At 42.3% G+C, this 18,185-nt stretch overlaps 2 protein-coding genes across 3 annotated transcripts in view; both read right to left on the reverse strand.

Moving 5' to 3' along the window:
* Positions 1-18,185, reverse strand: part of LOC129723338 (unconventional myosin-XV) — a 545,387-nt gene that overhangs the window by 468,563 nt on the left and 58,639 nt on the right. The gene's annotated exons all lie outside the window — the stretch shown is intronic.
* On the reverse strand, positions 31-7,638 carry LOC129719897 (uncharacterized). The gene is made up of 3 exons (XM_055671312.1): positions 7,470-7,638; positions 6,538-7,402; positions 31-2,116 (listed from the first exon to the last, which is right to left on the reverse strand). The coding sequence occupies exons 1-3, from the start codon at positions 7,636-7,638 to the stop codon at positions 31-33; spliced, it is 3,120 nt and encodes a 1,039-aa protein (XP_055527287.1).

Consider the following 18,185-nt stretch of genomic DNA (forward strand, 5'->3'; position numbering starts at 1 on the left):
ACACGATTGTGTCGTCAAGCTGTGAGCTACTTAGAGGTGGACAGCCCTAGTTGACATGCAAGTAAACAAGCAGATGTATCTCTTCTCCGATCTGCGTCCGACGGTTACCGTAAACGGTCCACAATAATCTACACCAGTGTGGCTGAACGGTGGCAAATTCGGCGTGACACGTGACTTCAGGAGCGGGGCCATACGTGGGTTCTGCGGCTGACACTTCTTCACTTTACACCAGACGCAAGCCTTCCCAATCTGCTTCATCCTCGTCCGCATACTTGGAATGTAGAATCGCTGTCGCAGTTCATTGACGGCAGTTTCTACGTTCCCGTGGGCAAGTTGCTGGTGATAGTGCTCGAGTAGCTTGTCGGTCACCGAATGTTTCTTCGGCAGAATAATTGGGAACCTAAGCTCGAATGGTAGAGACGATCCTCGCGCCGTTCTACCCTCCATTCGCAAGACCTCTTGCTCGTCTAGGAATGGACTTAGGCTGTAGATGGAACTGCACTTCTCTATTGGTCGCCAGCTGCCGCTTGAGAGCTCCAGATTCTTCTTCAACGCTTTGACCTCGTCTATGAAGGCCTCTGCCTGCGTTGATCTCCATAAGTACGTCTCGGCCTTTAGATACTCCTCTCGTTTCAATGGCGTCATCAATGTCGGTATGCTTTTCTTCACAAGCTTCTTCATCTTGTCGGTTGTCGGTAACGCTTCGATGCTCAATCCATCTCGCTTTCTTCTGCAGTTTGTCACAAATCGGAATACGCATGCTACCGTCCGGACTAGCACCTTCCATCTCGAAAACCTATGAACATCCACCATCGGGTCTGTTACTGCAACATCGTGGAACAGGAGACAAGCCCGAATCTCTTCTGCAACGTTCGGCGTGATTCTGTCCTGCTTCGGCCATTTGTCCTCCGATTGGTAGAGGAAATCTGGACCACGGAACCACGGTCCATCAGAACACAAGCTATGCTTTTTCGCCCACTTCGTCATCGCGTCAGCTATATTGACCTTTGTTGGAGCCCAGCGCCATTCGTCCAGCTTCGTGAGGTTAAGGATTTCGCCAATCCGGTAAGCGACGAACTGTTTATACCGGCGATGGTCTGAATGGATCCACGACAGCACTGTCTTTGAGTCGCTCCAGATGTATCGCTGCTTTACCTCCAGAGAATGCATTTCGACGATAGAATTGGCGAGCTTAGCTCCTCGCTCGGCCGCTTGCAGCTCCAGGCGAGGAATCGACAGATGCTTCAACGGTGCCACTTTTGACCGTGCCATCACCAGAGAGCACACTGGACCGCTAGGCGTCTCGATCCGGAAGTACGCCGCGGCACCGTAGGCGTTCTCGCTTGCGTCAACAAAGACATGCAGCTGTATGTTGCTGTATTCTTTTTGACCGACCTGCCCACCTTGAAAATACCAGCGAGGAATCCGAACTTCCTCTACTTCGGGTAACCTGGCGATCCACTGATTCCATTTTTCAGTGCACTCTCGATCGATTTGCTGGTCCCAATCGCAGCCACTTCGCCACAAGTCCTGGATTAAAAGTTTCCTGAAGAACGTGAGGGAGGACAACAATCCTAACGGGTCGAAGAAGCTCATGACACAGCTCATGACTACTCTCTTTGTCGGTAGTCGCTCACCGGAAAGATACGGAACAAGCTCGTCCTTCAGCTTTGTAGAGAACGAGAATTCATCGCTGGCCGAATTCCACACGATTCCCAGCACTCGCTCGTAATCTGCTTCTTTATCTTCGCAGAATCGCACGCACTGACCAGTTTTCTGCCCGCCCATAGCTCCAAGAAATGTTTCTGAGTTGGACACCCAGTTCCGCAGCTCGAATCCACCCTTAGAATGCACATATCGCACGTCTTGCGCCCGCTGCACTGCTTCTTCAACAGTTTCGGCGCTGTCGAAATAGTCGTCGACGTAGTGGTTTTCAACGATAGCCTCTGCAGCTTTCGGGAACTGTTTTGCGAACTCTTTTGCGTTCCGGTTTTTAACAAACTGCGCCAGCGACGGCGAGCAGGTGGCACCGAATATCACTACGTCCATGACATACACCACCGGTGCCGACGAGGAATCATTTCGGAACAAAAAAATCAGTGCGTCTTGAACTGTCCTACAGATCAGACGTTTTTTCGGTTGCTTGTGGACTGGTCTTTGACTGCCTATAGCTTCAAAGTTTGTGTTTTGTCAGTGTGTCTTTTTAAGACTACCTGAAAGTTATTTCCCATCAGTCTTTCTCAAGACTACTTACTTTTGAATTTAACATTTGTTTTAACTTTTTTCGTATCACCTGAAATGGCTGGACGGAAAAAGAAACCTCGCATCGCTGCGGGGAGGAAAAGAGAGGCATCTTTTTCTGACACTTCGAGTGTCTGTAGTGACAATCCTTTTGATATTTTGCCTGAGCAAGAAGCTGGTGAAATGGAAGTTACCAATAATGAAACTATACAAAATATAAAATCTTTAAAAAAGGAGAAAGTTCCACCTATTGTGGTAACTATTTCTTCTGAATTTAATGTATTCAAAAAGGAACTTTCAACGTTTGTTTCTGACGTTAAAGTTACCTATCAAATTGGCCGTAGAGGTGAATGCCGCTTATTAGCCGACTCAGTAAAGGGTCGTGATCGTCTTGTTCAGTATTTAACTGACAAGATGTACAAATTTTTTACATATGACACCAAGAACGCCAAGCCGTTCAAGGTTGTCTTGAAAGGTCTCACCAACGACCAAACCGTTGATGAGATCAAACTTACTTTAACAGAATTACTTGGCATAGCCCCTACCCAAGTAATTCTAATGAAACAAAAATCACGAGGCGAAAACAGTCAGAGAACTGGAATTTCCCTTGTTAATTATTTAATTCATTTTAACCGCAATGAGGTTAACAACTTAAAATTTTTTGAAAAAGCACATGCTTTGTATAATGTGCGTGTAAAGTGGGAAATTTATAGGAAGTACGGCGGAGGTGAAAAGCATATCACCCAATGCCGTACTTGCCAACGTTATGGCCATGGTTCCAAATTCTGTAACATGGACCAAAAATGTCTTAATTGTGGAGACTCTTCTCACAAAAAGGACACATGTCCTGTGAAAGAGAGTAAAAATTTTCGCTGTGCGAATTGTAACGGCAACCATATGTCAAATTTTTATCAATGCCCAGTCCGTTTAGCAATTGTTAAGGCAAGGCAAGGTAAACAAAATTCAATTTCTCAATTAAAACCAACTTCAAAACAAAATTCTCCAAGCGTACCAGTGACGCATAGTTTACCTACTCCTTTGCATACCCGTTTAACTTATGCACAGGTTACAGGTAGTTCGAACATTATACCACCTAGTGTTGGTAGTTCGAAAATGACCGTTAATATGGGTAAGCAAAACACGCTAGAAAATAATTGTACACCTATTACTCCAGCTAATATTGCTGCCGAAAATATTTTTTCTAATGTCAACTGCCTGGGGCCTATTACGGCAGGTAAACTTTCTTTTTTGCAACAGGCAATGTTCGATCTTATGAACGCCATGTTGCAGGCAAAATCAATGTTTGAAGCCATTCAAATAGGCACAAATTTTACTATTAAAATTGTTTCTAATTTAAAATTTAGCAATGATTTTAAATAAGACAATTAAAATATTAAATTGGAATGCTCGCTCATTGAAGGCCAATGAGAATGAGCTTTTTAATTTTTTAACAGTAAATAATGTGCATATTGCAATTATTACTGAAACATTTTTGAAACCTAACATTAAATTAAAATATGATCCCAATTACGTGGTTCATAGATATGATAGGATTCAGGGTTCCGGCGGTGGAGTTGCAATTGTTATTCATCGCCGAATCAAACATCGTGCTCTTCCCCATCTTGAAACGAAAGTTATTGAAACTTTGGGAATTGAAGTTCAAACTGAACTTGGGATTTTATTTATTGCCGCAGCATATTTACCATTTCAATGCACACGCGAGCTCAAAAATGATTTTAAAGGTGATTTACAAAAACTCACCAGAAATCGTTCGAAATTTTTCATAATCGGCGATTTTAACGCTAAACATCGTTCATGGAATAATTCTCAAAGTAATTCCAATGGCAAAATTTTATTCAATGATTGTTCTTCAGGATACTATTCTATTTTGTCTCCGAATAGTCCTACATGCTTTTCTTCTGTAAGAAACCCTTCAACAATTGATTTGGTGCTAACAGATCAAAGTCATGTATGTAGTGATTTGATCACACATGCTGACTTTGATTCTGACCATCTTCCAATAACTTTTTCTTTATCACATGAATCAGTTTTAAACCCTATGAGCTCTGTTTTTAATTATAACAAGGCTAATTGGGAAAGATACAAAACTCATATTGAGAGAAATTTCAATAATGAGCTTGATTTGCAAAACGAAGTGAATATTGATTCTGCTTTGGAAGCATTAAAATGTGCAATTGTTGATGCCAGGAATTATTCTGTTCCAAAGGCTCAAATGAAATTTGATTCACCAATAATTGACGAAAATCTTCAACTTCTAATTCGTTTGAAAAATGTCCGCAGACGTCAATATCAACGTTCTCGTGACCCTGTTTTTAAAACTATTTATAAAGATTTACAGAAAGAGATTAAACATAGATTTACTCTTCTGAGAAATCAAAATTTTGAGACTAAAGTTGAAAAATTGAAACCATATTCAAAACCATTTTGGAAGCTGTCGAAGATTCTTAAGAAACCTTCAAAGCCTATTCCAGTTTTAAAAGATGGTGAACGTTTTCTTGTATCCAATGAACAAAAGGCTCAAAGACTTGCTCAGCAGTTTGAGAGTGTTCATAACTCAAATTTGAATTTTGTGAGTCCAATTGAAAATGAAGTCACACGTCAATTTGATTTAATTTCTTCCCAGAATTTCTTACCTGCAGAAATAATTGAAACTAACTTGAATGAGATTAAATCAATTATTAAAAATTTCAAAAATATGAAAGCACCTGGTGACGATGGAATCTTTAATATACTAATCAAACATCTCCCTGAGAGCACAATGGAATTTTTAGTGAAAATTTTCAATTGCTGCTTCAAAATTGCATATTTTCCCAAATTATGGAAAAATGCAAAAATTACTCCCATTTTAAAACCGGATAAGAACCCAGCTGAAGTTTCAAGTTATCGACCAATCAGTTTGCTTTCTTCAATAAGTAAACTGTTTGAGAGAATTATTCTTAACAGAATGATGTCACACATCAACGAAAATTCAATTTTTGCAAATGAACAGTTTGGATTTCGCCATGGGCATTCCACAACTCATCAATTGCTCAGAGTTACTAATATGATACGAGCTAACAAATCTGAAGGTTATTCCACTGGAGCTGCTCTTTTAGACATAGAAAAAGCATTCGACAGTGTTTGGCATAAAGGTTTGATTGCGAAATTGCAAACTTTTAATTTTCCAATTTTCCTAATCAAAATTTTAAAAAATTATCTCACTGATCGAACTCTGCAGGTTGTCTATCAGAATTCAAAATCTGATAGATTTCCTGTCAGAGCAGGTGTACCTCAAGGTTCAGTCTTGGGTCCAGTCCTGTACAACATATTCACTTCAGATCTTCCTGATTTGCCTCCAGGATGCACAAAGTCATTGTTCTGCGATGACACAAGCATTTCCGTAAAAGGAAAAAGTCTTCGTGTCATATGCAGTCGATTGCAGAAAAGTTTAGATATTTTTTCTTCCTACTTGCAAAAGTGGAAAATCTCTCCCAATGCTTCTAAAACACAAATGATAATTTTTCCGCATAAGCCTAGGGCTTCTTTCCTCAAGCCAAACAATAATCACGTTGTCAAGATGAATGGGGTTATTTTAAGTTGGTCCGACAAGATTAAATACTTGGGACTAATTTATGATAAAAAACTTATTTTCAAAGAGCACATTGAGAGTATACAAGCCAAGTGCATCAAATATACGAGATGTTTATATCCTCTCATTAACAGGAATTCTAAACTTTGTTTAAAGAACAAACTTTTGATTTACAAACAAATTTTTAGACCAGCAATGCTTTATGCTGTACCGATCTGGTCAAGTTGCTGTTCAACAAGGAAGAAAACGCTCCAAAGGATTCAGAATAAAATTCTGAAAATGATTTTGAAGCGTCCTCCTTGGTTTGGTACACTCGAATTACATAGACTTACTGGTGTTGAACCATTAGAAGCTATGTCAAATAAAATTATTAACAATTTTCGACAAAAATCGTTGCAATCCTCAATTGCTACGATAAGCTCTCTTTATAGCCAATAAGTTAGCAATTAAGTTAGTTGTAAGTTTACTTCCCCTTTTCTGACAAGTAGGTTTAAATCCCTACGAATGATAAGTCCTAATTGCGAAAGCAAACAAATCCTAACAATTAAAATTACAAATTTCTAACAGTGTTGAGAAGTCACCATTTGTGATTGGACACACATACTCATTATTTACTAATATTTATCATAAATACTTAAGCTACTAACAAATCCCCCCTTAAAAAAAAAAAAAAAAAAAAATTTCGGAACAAAAAACGTAGCACTCGCTTATCAGCTGTCCGCATCAACATCTGGTGGTACATCTCCTTGATATCTGCGCCGAAACCGATTCTCTGTTCACGGAACTTGCAGAGTACCGCAGGGAGTGTGGTTAGCATGTCCGGGCCCTTCAGAAGTTTCGAGTTCAGTGAGACTCCTCCAACTTCTGCTCTTGCGTCCCACACCAAGCGATATTTATTTTTCCTCGGGTTGTAGACAACGTTCAGGGGAATGTACCACACCTTATTACTGTCGAACTCCGCTAACTCCGCCGGTGTGGCTACGTGTGCGTAACCCTTCACCAAATAGTCGGCAATCATGTTGCGAACCTTGTCGTACAGTTCAGGATCTTTCTGCATTTTTTTCTCCATACACTGCAGACGCTTCACTGCCATTGGATAACTGTCGGGAAAACTGGGGTCGTCCTCTGCCCATAGCAGGCCTGTCTCAAAACGATCTCTCACTCTCACAGTCGTCTTCTCCATGATCTCCCTAGCTCTTCTGTCTTTCTCTGCTTCAGGCAGCAACGCGGCCGAAATCCCCGATTCTTCCATTGTGTAGTTGCTCCTAAGAAGGTCGTGGAGCTCCTGATTCGACAACACACTGCACGAATGGTGCCCGATGGTTGCGCTGTCCAATGCTCCGGTGCCCGTTGGACCATAGACCGTCCAGCCAAGCTTCGATCTGACCGCTATTGGCTCGTCCGGTCGACCTATGCGTGATTCTATCGGCGCGTACAGGTGGATGTCTTTCAAACCGATGAGAATCTGCGGTGCGGCTTGCTGAAAATCGGCTATCGGTAGACCACGTAAATGTGCATACTGCTTCACGATCTGCGACAGGGATAGGGAATGCTGCGGTAGTTTCAGGCTCTCTACAGTGTGCGCACTCTTTATGTTGAATCGCTGCGATGATCCTAGGGCGGAGATGATCAGATCCACTCTGTGAGTCTTTCTCGACCCGGGATACTCCGGCTGTCCATGTCACTCGTAGTGGTTGGATCGATCCACGTACTCCCAATCTGGTAACTAGTGACTTTTCCACCAGTGTGTAAGAGGACCCCTCGTCCAGAAATGCGATCGTGTTCACGACGGTATTTCCGCAGTACATCGTGACCGGCATCATGCGGAAGATTATAGATGTCTTCGGTATAATGGTGTGAATATTGCAATTCGCTGATCGCTCCGGATGGAGAAGTGGATTGTGCCGTTCATTGCAGCCTTCGACGTTGCAACGGAATTTCAGCTTGCACGGGAAATTTCCGTGCTCATTCAAGCACAGTTGACATAAATTCCACTGTCCCACAGCTGCCCAACGATCAGCTAGTCGAAGTTTGCGGAATCTGTCGCTTCCTACGATACCGCACCCATTCCATCTGCGTTCCTGCGGGCAACTTGTCGGTCAACTCTTGGATGAGCATCGGGTTCACCAGATGAGCAATTAACCCAGTCGCTTCTAAATGATCAGCAAGTTGCTGAACAAGTACCCCAAAGCTAATAAAACTTGCCAGTTTGTCTGCTTTCGGAGGGGCGCGTTGCGGATCTTCGATAAAAGCATGTTGAGAAGCGCTTCTGGACGACCAAACAGCATTCGCAAGGTTCCGATAATCTTCGGCACTGCCTTCGGGAGTAGAAGTCTGCTTCGAACCGCCTCCAGTGCCTCTCCTTTTAGGCACTCTTGGAGACGCGCTAAGTTCTCTACGTTTGAGAAACCGCACGCTTTTGTCGTTGTCTCGTAGCTGCTTATAAAAAGTGGCCACTCTTCTAATTTACCGGAAAAAGTTGGCAGCTTCCGAGACAGAAACTGACGCGACGATAGCTGAGATTTTGTCGGTTTCTGATGGTGTTTTACACGGGAACTGGTTTCTTCTTCTTCTTCCTCAGAGCATTCTGAGCATTCGTCCTCGCAGTCAGAACTATCGTCCTTTTCTTCGTTTTCGGAACTTTCTTCTTCACTGCTCTCTTCCGGAGACTCTTCTTCTATTTCGTTTTCACTCTCCGATTCCTCTTCATCCGGTTTACCGGCCGTCTTCTTATTTTTCTTCTTTTTCGGAACCTCGGGATGTCCGAACGGCGTGTCGTTCTTGCTGTGCTCTTCCGTGAAACTGTCCAACAGACTTAACCTTCCTGTCGTCTTTGTCGCCGGTTTTCCGGCCTCTTTCGGGGTTGAGTGCTTCTGGTAGGATTCTCGAAATTCAGCAGGTATCAGTTCCGTCTTGCCCAGCATTCCTTTCTTCGACTTTTCCTTTTCGAACTTTCTCTTTTCTGTACGCAATTTCCCGAGTTTTTTCTGATGAACTTCCTCTTCGGCGATTTTCTTTTCCATTTGCGCCTTTTCAAACTCCAGCTCCATTTCCCGCTTTTCTTTTTCCAGTTGCTGGCGCATCTCGAACATCTCCTGTTGAAATTCCAGTCGCTTGCGGTGTAAAATCTTTTCCATTTCAAGCTTTTGCTTCTGCCTTTTTTCTCCTCTTCGAGCTTTTTAATCTCCTCTTGCAGCATAGCATCACCAACACCGTTTACGCACTCAGGACAACACCAAGAAACGTCGCTTACTTCTCCTGAGACGCCAGAGCAACCAATATGAAACGATCGCTGGCAATGATCGCAAAATAATGTCTCCGATTCATCCACATCCTGCCTTTGGCAGACCTCACATTTCATTTCTGACTGTTCCGGATCGGGGTTAGGGATTGGTCGAAGCATCGTATATTTTTAAGAAATGTTCAGACCAGTCGCAATCACCAATTTTTAAAGCAGTACTTTTTGTTTGTAGCAGCTTAAAACTAAAGTTATCTTTATTAATAATTTTATCTCATTTTCAGGGTTTCACATTGTTACTCACATTTACGGTTTGTCCCCCTACTAATCCCTACTAAAAATCTTACAGGTTAAATGCACGGTTGAGGATTCCAATTCTCCTACGAATATTGAACATCGTTTTTTGATCAAACTTATCCAGCAACTCTTAACTTCACTTACTTTCTATTCCGAGTGGTACATATATTTTACACCTTTTTTCAGGTTAGCTGTGGGTGCCTACGGTATTCCTACGGTGATTATATTATTGAGTTTGATAATTTTCACCGCACAAATAATTTAAAACTCACTTGAAAAACCGATGGGATTTCTATCAGATCCAAATTAATTCCCTGCACCACCATAAACTATATATTATATATTAAAAAAACCACTTATTCTTCGAAATGCACCACGTTTTAGCTCTTTCCAGGTTACCTTTTTATTTCTATCCAACCTATTCTAATCTGCTTTATTATTGTTTACATTTATTAACCCTCACCGATCATTTCTCATTCTATACCTTCTATTTGTCTACCTACTCACTCACTCACCATCCCGTTGACGTTTGTTATCAAAGTCCATCGGCTCGGGGTATGATTCTTCGCAAGGATTGTTTTCATTGCTCGTAGGTGCGCACAACCCACATTAACCCATACAGTGCCGTTTCTGCTTTCGTGGCGAATAGACGTTGTTTTCTTAGTCAGCTACGACTCGCACTTAACAATAAACCACACGAAATACTGTACGGTGCTTTTTTTTCGGTTCGTTTTGTGCTGTGGTAGACAATAGCCTGCTAGCAGTACGGATCAGCTACTGGATCAGCTACTGGATAGTGATCATCCTCGGACATCCACAAAGTTGCGTGTAGGACACGGCAGCTGAAAAATGAAACCGATCTGGATATTCGGTGAAGTATTCTGTTTTTATTATTTTTATTCATTTATTCTTCGCCCATTTATACGAGTGACTTTTTTTTAAATTTTAATTCATCTTACTTGGACAAATTGTTTTTTGATTTGATCACTTTTTACTTGGTACCCCATTTATACACGGTTGTTTACCGTTCGTGTGCGGTAGAGCATATTGCTCCCGCAAACATGAACGATATGGACAACATGCAGGTGGAATTGTTCCTAGACGTTGAAACGAATGGAGATGTGATTGAAATATCACCCCGCAGCCCGCAGACATTTTGGGTCATGGGGTTGGCTGTTTTAAGAACCCAATGATACAACATGTAAAGATATTGGATGTCAATCAATTGCATTCAGTGTCCATCGATGAAGGAAAGAAGAAATTTTTTCCTTCGGATTCCTTTCGGGTAACATTTGCCGGATCTGCACTGCCGAACTACATCCTTTTGCATAAGGCTCGTCTACCTGTACGCCTGTTTGTACCGCGGGTCATGCACTGCCATAACTGCAAGCAGTTAGGTCACACAGCCACCTACTGTTGCAACAAGGCACGCTGCAGCAAGTGCGGAGGCAATCATGCTGAGACCACTTGCAGTGAGGATACTGAAGTGTCTTTACTGCGAGGGAACTCGGCATGACCTTCCGGCGTGTCCCGCGTACAAACAGCGCGAGGAAAAAAATAAGCGTTCCCTCAAGGAACGATCAAAGCGCTCTTTTGCAGAAATGCTAAAGAGAGCCGAGCCACCCTCGACAGGAAACCTCTTTTCCTTTTTGCCAACCGATGAGGGTACATCTGACGATCCCGTCGAAGGGTGTTCTTATGCCTTGCCAGAGGGATCTAGGAAGAGGAGAATTATCAACTCTCCTAATCTCTCTCGTAAAGGCCGCAAGATAACCACTAACAAAATTAATAATAAACCTACACAAAAAGGAAGCGGCGAAGAAAAACCGAAGCAGGTACCTCCTGGTTTTCAGAACTTATTATCAAATCAGGAATACCCACCGCTTCCTGGGGCACCAAAACCTCCCGTGTGCCTACTTCTCGACCAGAGAATATAAAAGAATCAGGGTTCTTGAGATTCTCTAATATTGTGGACTGGATATTTGAAACTTTCGACATTCCAGATCCTCTTCAAAGTTTTCTTCTGGCCCTTCTCCCTACAGTAAAAACGTTTTTGAAGCAACTTGCTGTAACTTGGCCCCTCATTTCAGCTATCATATCTTTCGATGACTAATACGTCGAAAGAGGTTAGGAATTTGATCACTGTATTACAGTGGAACTGCAGAAGTATCATCCCCAAATTCGATTTGTTTTGTCATTTAATAAACACATATAACTGTGACGCTTTTGCGCTCTGTGAAACTTTCCTTAATTCAAATGGTCAACCCAATTTCCACGATTTTAACATAATCCCGCGAGACCGAGACTCACACGGTAGAGGGGTACTTTTAGGGATCAAAAAGTGCTATTCCTTCTTCAGAATCAATCTCCCCTCGTTCTCGAACATCGAAGTCGTTGCCATTCAAACGAATATGAATGGAAAAGAACTTTGCCTTGCTTCGGTATATATCCCTCCGTCTGTGCGGATTGAACAGAGGTAACTTTCTCACATAGCAGAATTGCTTCCCGCACCTTTTTTGATAATGGAAGATTTCAACTCTCACTGTTCTCAATGGGGGTCGCTGAACGACGACAACCGATCTTCTCTAATTTGTAACTAGATCGATGACTTTGATATGGCACTTTTAAATAAGGCGACACACGTACCTAATCGACTACGCGACTTTGATTTGGCACTTTTAAATAGACACGCGTACCTAATCCTCCAGCACGTGAAAGCGTGCTTGACCTATCCCTTTGCTCGACATCACTAACGTTAGATTGCCAGTGAAAAGTAATCAATGATCCCCACGGTAGTGATCATCTACCAATCGTTATCTCAATCGCTAATGGTTCAACCCCACCGGATCCAATCAATATTGCATTCGACCTCACACGTAATATTGATTGGAAGTGTTATGACACCGTAATATTGGAAACCATCGAGTCTCACGAAGAACTTCCTCCGGAGGAAGAATACGCGTACCTTTCTGGCTTGATCATCGACGCCGCGACTCGAGCTCAGACGAAACCGATACCCGGGGTAACGATTAGATGGCGTCCTTCCACCAAGTGGTGGGACAAAGAGTGTTCTGACCTGTACGCGCAAAGGTCTTCGGTGTACTTGGCCTTTTGGGAGTACGGCACTGTCGATCTGCTCAGAAAGTACGAGGTACTGGACAGGCAGATGAAGTGCTTAATGAAAGCGAAAAAACACGAATACTGGCGGCGGTTTGTAAACGCGTTGTCGAGGGAAACAGCGATGAGCACTCTTTGGGATACCGCCAGACGTATGCGGAACCGAAACGTTTCAAATGAGAGTGAGGAGTATTCAGACCGCTGGATACTTATTTGCTAAAAAGGTCTGTCCGGACTCTTTACCGGAACAAAAGACCTTTCGCGACGCGTCCCTAGCAACTACGGAAGAGCCTCCATTTTCGATGTTGGAATTCTCAATGGCTCTCCTCTCGTGCAACAATAAAGCTCCAGGGTTGAATAGGATCAAATTCAACCTGTTGAAGACCGATTCTGCAAAAAGACGCTTGTTGAGCTTGTTCAACAAGTTTCTTGAGCTAAACATTGTTTCGCACGATTGGAGAGAGGTTAAAGTTATTGCTATCAAAAAACCCGTAAAACCCGTCTCTGATCACAATTCCTATAGGCCGATAGCTATGCTCTCCTGTCTCTGGAAATCAATGGAGAAAATGATCCTCATTCGGTTGGATAAATGGGTCGAATCAAATGGTTTGCTGTCAGATACTCAATTTGGCTTCCGCCGGGGCAAAGGAACGAACGATTGCCTAGCGTTGCTTTCTACTGAAATTCAACTCGCCTTTGCTCGAAAAGAGCAAATGGCTTCTGCATTCTTGGACATTAAGGGGGCTTTTGATTCTGTCTTAGTAGAAGTTCTGGCCAAGGAACTTCATTCGCAGGGACTTTCACCGAATTTGAATATTTTTTTACACAATTTGTTGTCAGAAAAACATATGTATTTCTCGCATGGTAATTCGACAATTTCCCGAATTAGCTACATGGGTCTTCCCCAGGGCTCATGTTTAAACCCTCTCTTATATAATTTTTACTCAAGGACATCGATGAATGTCTTGCAAATTCATGCACGCTAAGGCAACTTGCAGACGATAGCGTTGTCTCCATTACTGGAAGCGAGGCTAACGATCTGCAAGGACCATTGCAAGATACCTTAGACTTTGGGCTTTCGCTCCGCCGCGAACACGCACATTATAAAATTAGAGAGAATACAATATCGTTGTTTGCGAATTGCCCTGGGCTGCATGCAGTCGACCCATACGATGAGTCTTGAAGTGCTAGCGGGTATTCTTCCATTGAAACATCGGTTTTGGAATCTCTCTTACCGTCTGTTAATTCGGTGTGTGGTCATGAACCCATTAGTAATTGATAATTTCGAGAAGTTGGTCGACCTTCAATCGCAATCCAGATTTATGACTATATATTTTGACTATATGGCTCAAGATATTAATCCTTCTTCATACGTTTCTTTCAATGCCGCTCCTTTAGATACTTCTAACAATGCTATATTTTTCGACACCACCATGAAAGAAGACATTATTAATATTGGTTTGGAGATCCCTAAGATTTTTTCAAATAAGTTTAGACATGTGAGTTGTGATAAAATGTTTTATACTGACGGATCTAATCTAGATGAGTCCACTGGCTTCGGTGTTTTCCACGAAAATTTTACCGCCTCCTACAAACTCGATGCTCCTGCTTCCGTGTTCGTCGCAGAACTAGCTGCTATTCAGTACTCACTCGGGATAATCGAAACCCTGCCCATAGACCACTACTTCATCTTCACAGACAGTCTCAGTGCTATTGAGGCTCTGCGATCGATGAAGACTGTGAAGCACACCCCGTATTTCCTGGGGAAAATGCGAAGGTTCTTAAGTGCTTTAACAGATAAAAATTATCAGATTACCTTAGCGTGGGTCCCTTCTCATTGTTCCATTCCGGGCAATAAAAAGGCTGACGCTTTAGCTAAGGTGGGTGCTATTGATGGCGATATTTATGAAAGACCAATTGCATACGATGAATTTTATAGCATTTTGCGTCAGAGAACACTCAACAATTGGCAATCATCATGGAACTCAGATGAACAGGGACGGTGGCTACATTCCATTTTTCCTAAGGTATCGACAAAAGCATGGTTAAAGGGGTTGGATGTAGGTCGGGACTTCATTCGCATGATGTCCAGACTTGTGTCCAATCACTACACGTTAAACACGCATCTCTTTCGTATAGGGCTTGTTGAAAGTAATCACTGTGTTTGTGGCGATGGCTACCACGACATTGAGCATGTTGTTTGGTCGTGTACCGTATTCTGTGATGTTAGGTCCAAGCTAACAGATTCCCTTCGGGCCCGAGAAAGACAGCTAAACGTTCCCATTAGAGACATCCTGGCAAGCGGAGATTTCCAGTATACAAACGCCGACATTAAAATTTAAACTCTTTTATCTAATTGTTAGATTTAACATCCCACTACACGAAAATTCATGGCCATACCTTATACTGAAGACACAAAAACGACAACCTGATTCGGCTTTAGCGCGGTACCCGTAGAGGAAATATTTCCAGATTCAAACAAACGGAATACGCAGTGCAATAATATTAAAAGAAATAATGGTTAACTAGTTTTTTTTTTTTTTTTTTTTTTTTAAAGAGGCTTTGCCTAATTTGGCATTCGCCTCTGTTTATTGGTATAATTTTGGGACATATTTACAGATGCTATATTTGGTTGTACATATCAATGTCTTTGAGAAATTTTAAAATTTTTTCTTCTATTTTTTTGTTGTCGCTTAACATACTTTTAATGTTATTAGGTAGTCCAATTCTCTCCCTTTCCTTATTATATTTAGAGCAATCGAGTAGTAAGTGGTTGACCGTTGTTGGGTCGTTGCAGGTATCACACATACTAGGGGTTTTCTTCTCGAAAAGATGTTTTTGACTAAACCGAGTGTGTCCCAGGCGTAGTCTAGTAAACAAGACAATCTGCTCTCGCCTTGTTCTTCTGTCATTCCATTTTTTTGATGGTTTTCTTGACGAGTCTTATGCCTCTCGCTTCTGTGGTATTCCAGGTTTTTTGGTGTGTTTTCCGTAATATTCTTTTGCACCAGCTAACCGCGTCTTGTACAGGGACCGAGTGACGTATCAGCTCAGCATTTTGTCCTTCTCGAGCAATACTGTCCACCTCTTCGTTTCCAGCGATTTCTGGTGACCAGGAACCCAGCATAGAGAGATTTCCTTATTCTTCAACTCTTTTTCGATTTTTTGAATGTAAGGGTGGCGTGACTTTCCTTTTTCTAGGTCCTGTAAGCAACTTGCTGAGTCTGTAAAGATAACACTTCTGTTTTTAATTTTTCTTGCTGCTTCCGCTATAGCTGCAGCTTCCGCAGAGTAAACAGAGCATTGGTTATGCAGACTTCTACTTAGCCGGTAGTTTGGACCCAAGATTCCAACTCCAACTTTGCATTGTGCTAGCGATCCGTCTGTGAACCAAAGGTTATAGCCAGAGTATTTATTTTGTACATGGCTGTTGTATAAATGTTGGGCAATCGACCGACTTTGACCCACTTTAAATCTATTTTTTATAAACCAATCAATTTTTGGGTTCGGTTGGTACCACGGTCTATCTAGTTTAGTATAGATTTTTGTGATCTTTGGGAGTTTTTGGTCGGTTAGTGTCTCTAGCGCTTGCTTAGTTTTGCCCCATATTGTTTTGGTTGTAGCTATTTCCCTTTCCATAATCCTGCAAGCCTTTTTTGTTAGTGTTAAGGTTGCAACATATTCCCACGGAAGTCGTCCTGCTTCTACCATCATATGTTGAATTGGTGTTGTTCGGAGAGCGCCGGACGCTATCCGGATGATAGCGTTGTAGGTTGGGGTGAGCTGCACGACGTTTTGCCATCTTAGTACTTCGAGTCCACAGGTCAATTTAGAGAGAACAGTTGCGGATCCGATTCTTTCAAGTGTTGCTCTGTCAGCCCATTGCGCAATAGCTTTCAGTAGGTTTAGACGGCTTCTGCAGTCTTCCAACAACTTTTTAGTGTGGTTGTTGAAAAGGCATTTTTATCAAATATCACACCCAGGATCCTAGTAGTTTTGGGTCTTTGAAGTTCTATTCCGTTCAGAGCTATCTTCCCTCCTTCCAGGTGCCATTTTCTGTGTTTTTTTCATTTTGCAGCAGTGCATAGTTGAAGACTTTTCGGCTGAAATTTCGAAGCCAACACTAGCAGCCCATTTTGAGATTGCTTGAGCTGCTCTTTCTAATCTTAGTCGCAAGTATTTGACCATTTTCCCTGTGGCCACGATCACAATATCGTCGGCATATACATAAACTTTGACGTTTTTGGGAGCAGCGTTAAATATAGGGTTGATTGCTAGAAGGAACAGTGTCACAGATAGCACTGAGCCTTGGGGCACCCCGTTTCTTGGGTTTTAAATTCTGATAACGATCCTCCAAAACTTACTCGAAAGTATCTTTCTGCGAGAAAATTGTTAATGTATTTCGTCATGTTCTTACCCATGTGGTTGCTAGTAATCATATCCATCACATGACGGTGCCACACGCGGTCGTAAGCTTTTTTTAAGTCAAGAACGACAATTTCACAGTGCTCTCCCTTTTCTGCTGCTTCCGTTATCACGTGATCTAACTCCGAAAGATAGTCACTTGTGCCCATTCCTTTTCGAAATGCAAATTGGTGTGGGTGGAGAACTCCGTTTGTCTCCAAATGGGTAGTTAATCTACGGTTGACCATCCTTTCGAAGGTTTTGGCCATACAGCTGGTCAGTGAGATGGGACGAAATTGGTTGATCTCCTTGCTGTTTTTTTCCAAATTTGGGTATTGATATCACAATGCTTTGCTTCCATTGTTCCGGGATTACGCCATTGCACCAAATGTGGTTAAAGGCATTCAAGAGAGTGTATTTGCAATGGAGTGGAAGTCGTTTGAGCATCGGATAGCCGATGTTATCAGGACCCGTTGACGAGCCTTTGGTGCCATCTAGTACCTGTAGTAGTTCGTCGATGGAGAATTCTTTGTCTAGAGGTGAGGTTTCCTCGAAGTTGTAGTTGGGATTGATCTCTTCGTGATCTCGTTCTAGTTGTTGGAATTCTTCTGAATAATTCATTGTGGATGAAGTTGTTGCAAAAAAATCGGCAAACTGTTGAGCGATTTCCTGGGGGTTGTCCGTTTGTTTTCCATCGATAAAGATACTGTGGGCTCCAGTGTGTTTTTTCTTTGCAAGCTTGTGATAGCTTTGCCATAATTCCGACGAGTTAGCATTTGCATTAAAGATTTCCGCAAATTTTTCCCATGATGTTTGTTTAGCGTCCGCGATTATTTTTCTGGTTACCTTATTTATTTTGAGATATTCCAAGCGTGCGACTCCCTTATTTGGGTGGTCTGTTTGCAATTTCCGTAGTGCCCTCAAAGCTTTTCTTCTTTTTTTCACCGCTGATGCGGTCTGTTTGTTCCACCAAAGCTGGTTTCTCTTCCCAGTTTTTCCACTCGATTTCGGAATTGAGGCTGATGCAGCTTGGATAATGTTGTCCGTAATGTTTTCGAGCGACATAGTTGATCCAGCTAATATTTTTTTATCAATTTCCGCTTCGAAAACGGTCCAGTCTGCATCCTTGAAAAGCCATCTTTTGCGATAGAAGATGTTGGGGAGCGTATCGTGTGACCGCATGAAGATAGGAAAGTGGTCACTCCCATGACTGTATTGTTCAACTTTCCATGTAAAGTTCGGCACGAGACTAGTGGAAGCAAAATAAACGTCGATTGGCGAGAATGTTCCAGATGTACA

The sequence above is a fragment of the Wyeomyia smithii genome, chromosome 2, assembly GCF_029784165.1.
Source record: "Wyeomyia smithii strain HCP4-BCI-WySm-NY-G18 chromosome 2, ASM2978416v1, whole genome shotgun sequence".
Lineage (NCBI taxonomy): Eukaryota > Metazoa > Arthropoda > Insecta > Diptera > Culicidae > Wyeomyia > Wyeomyia smithii.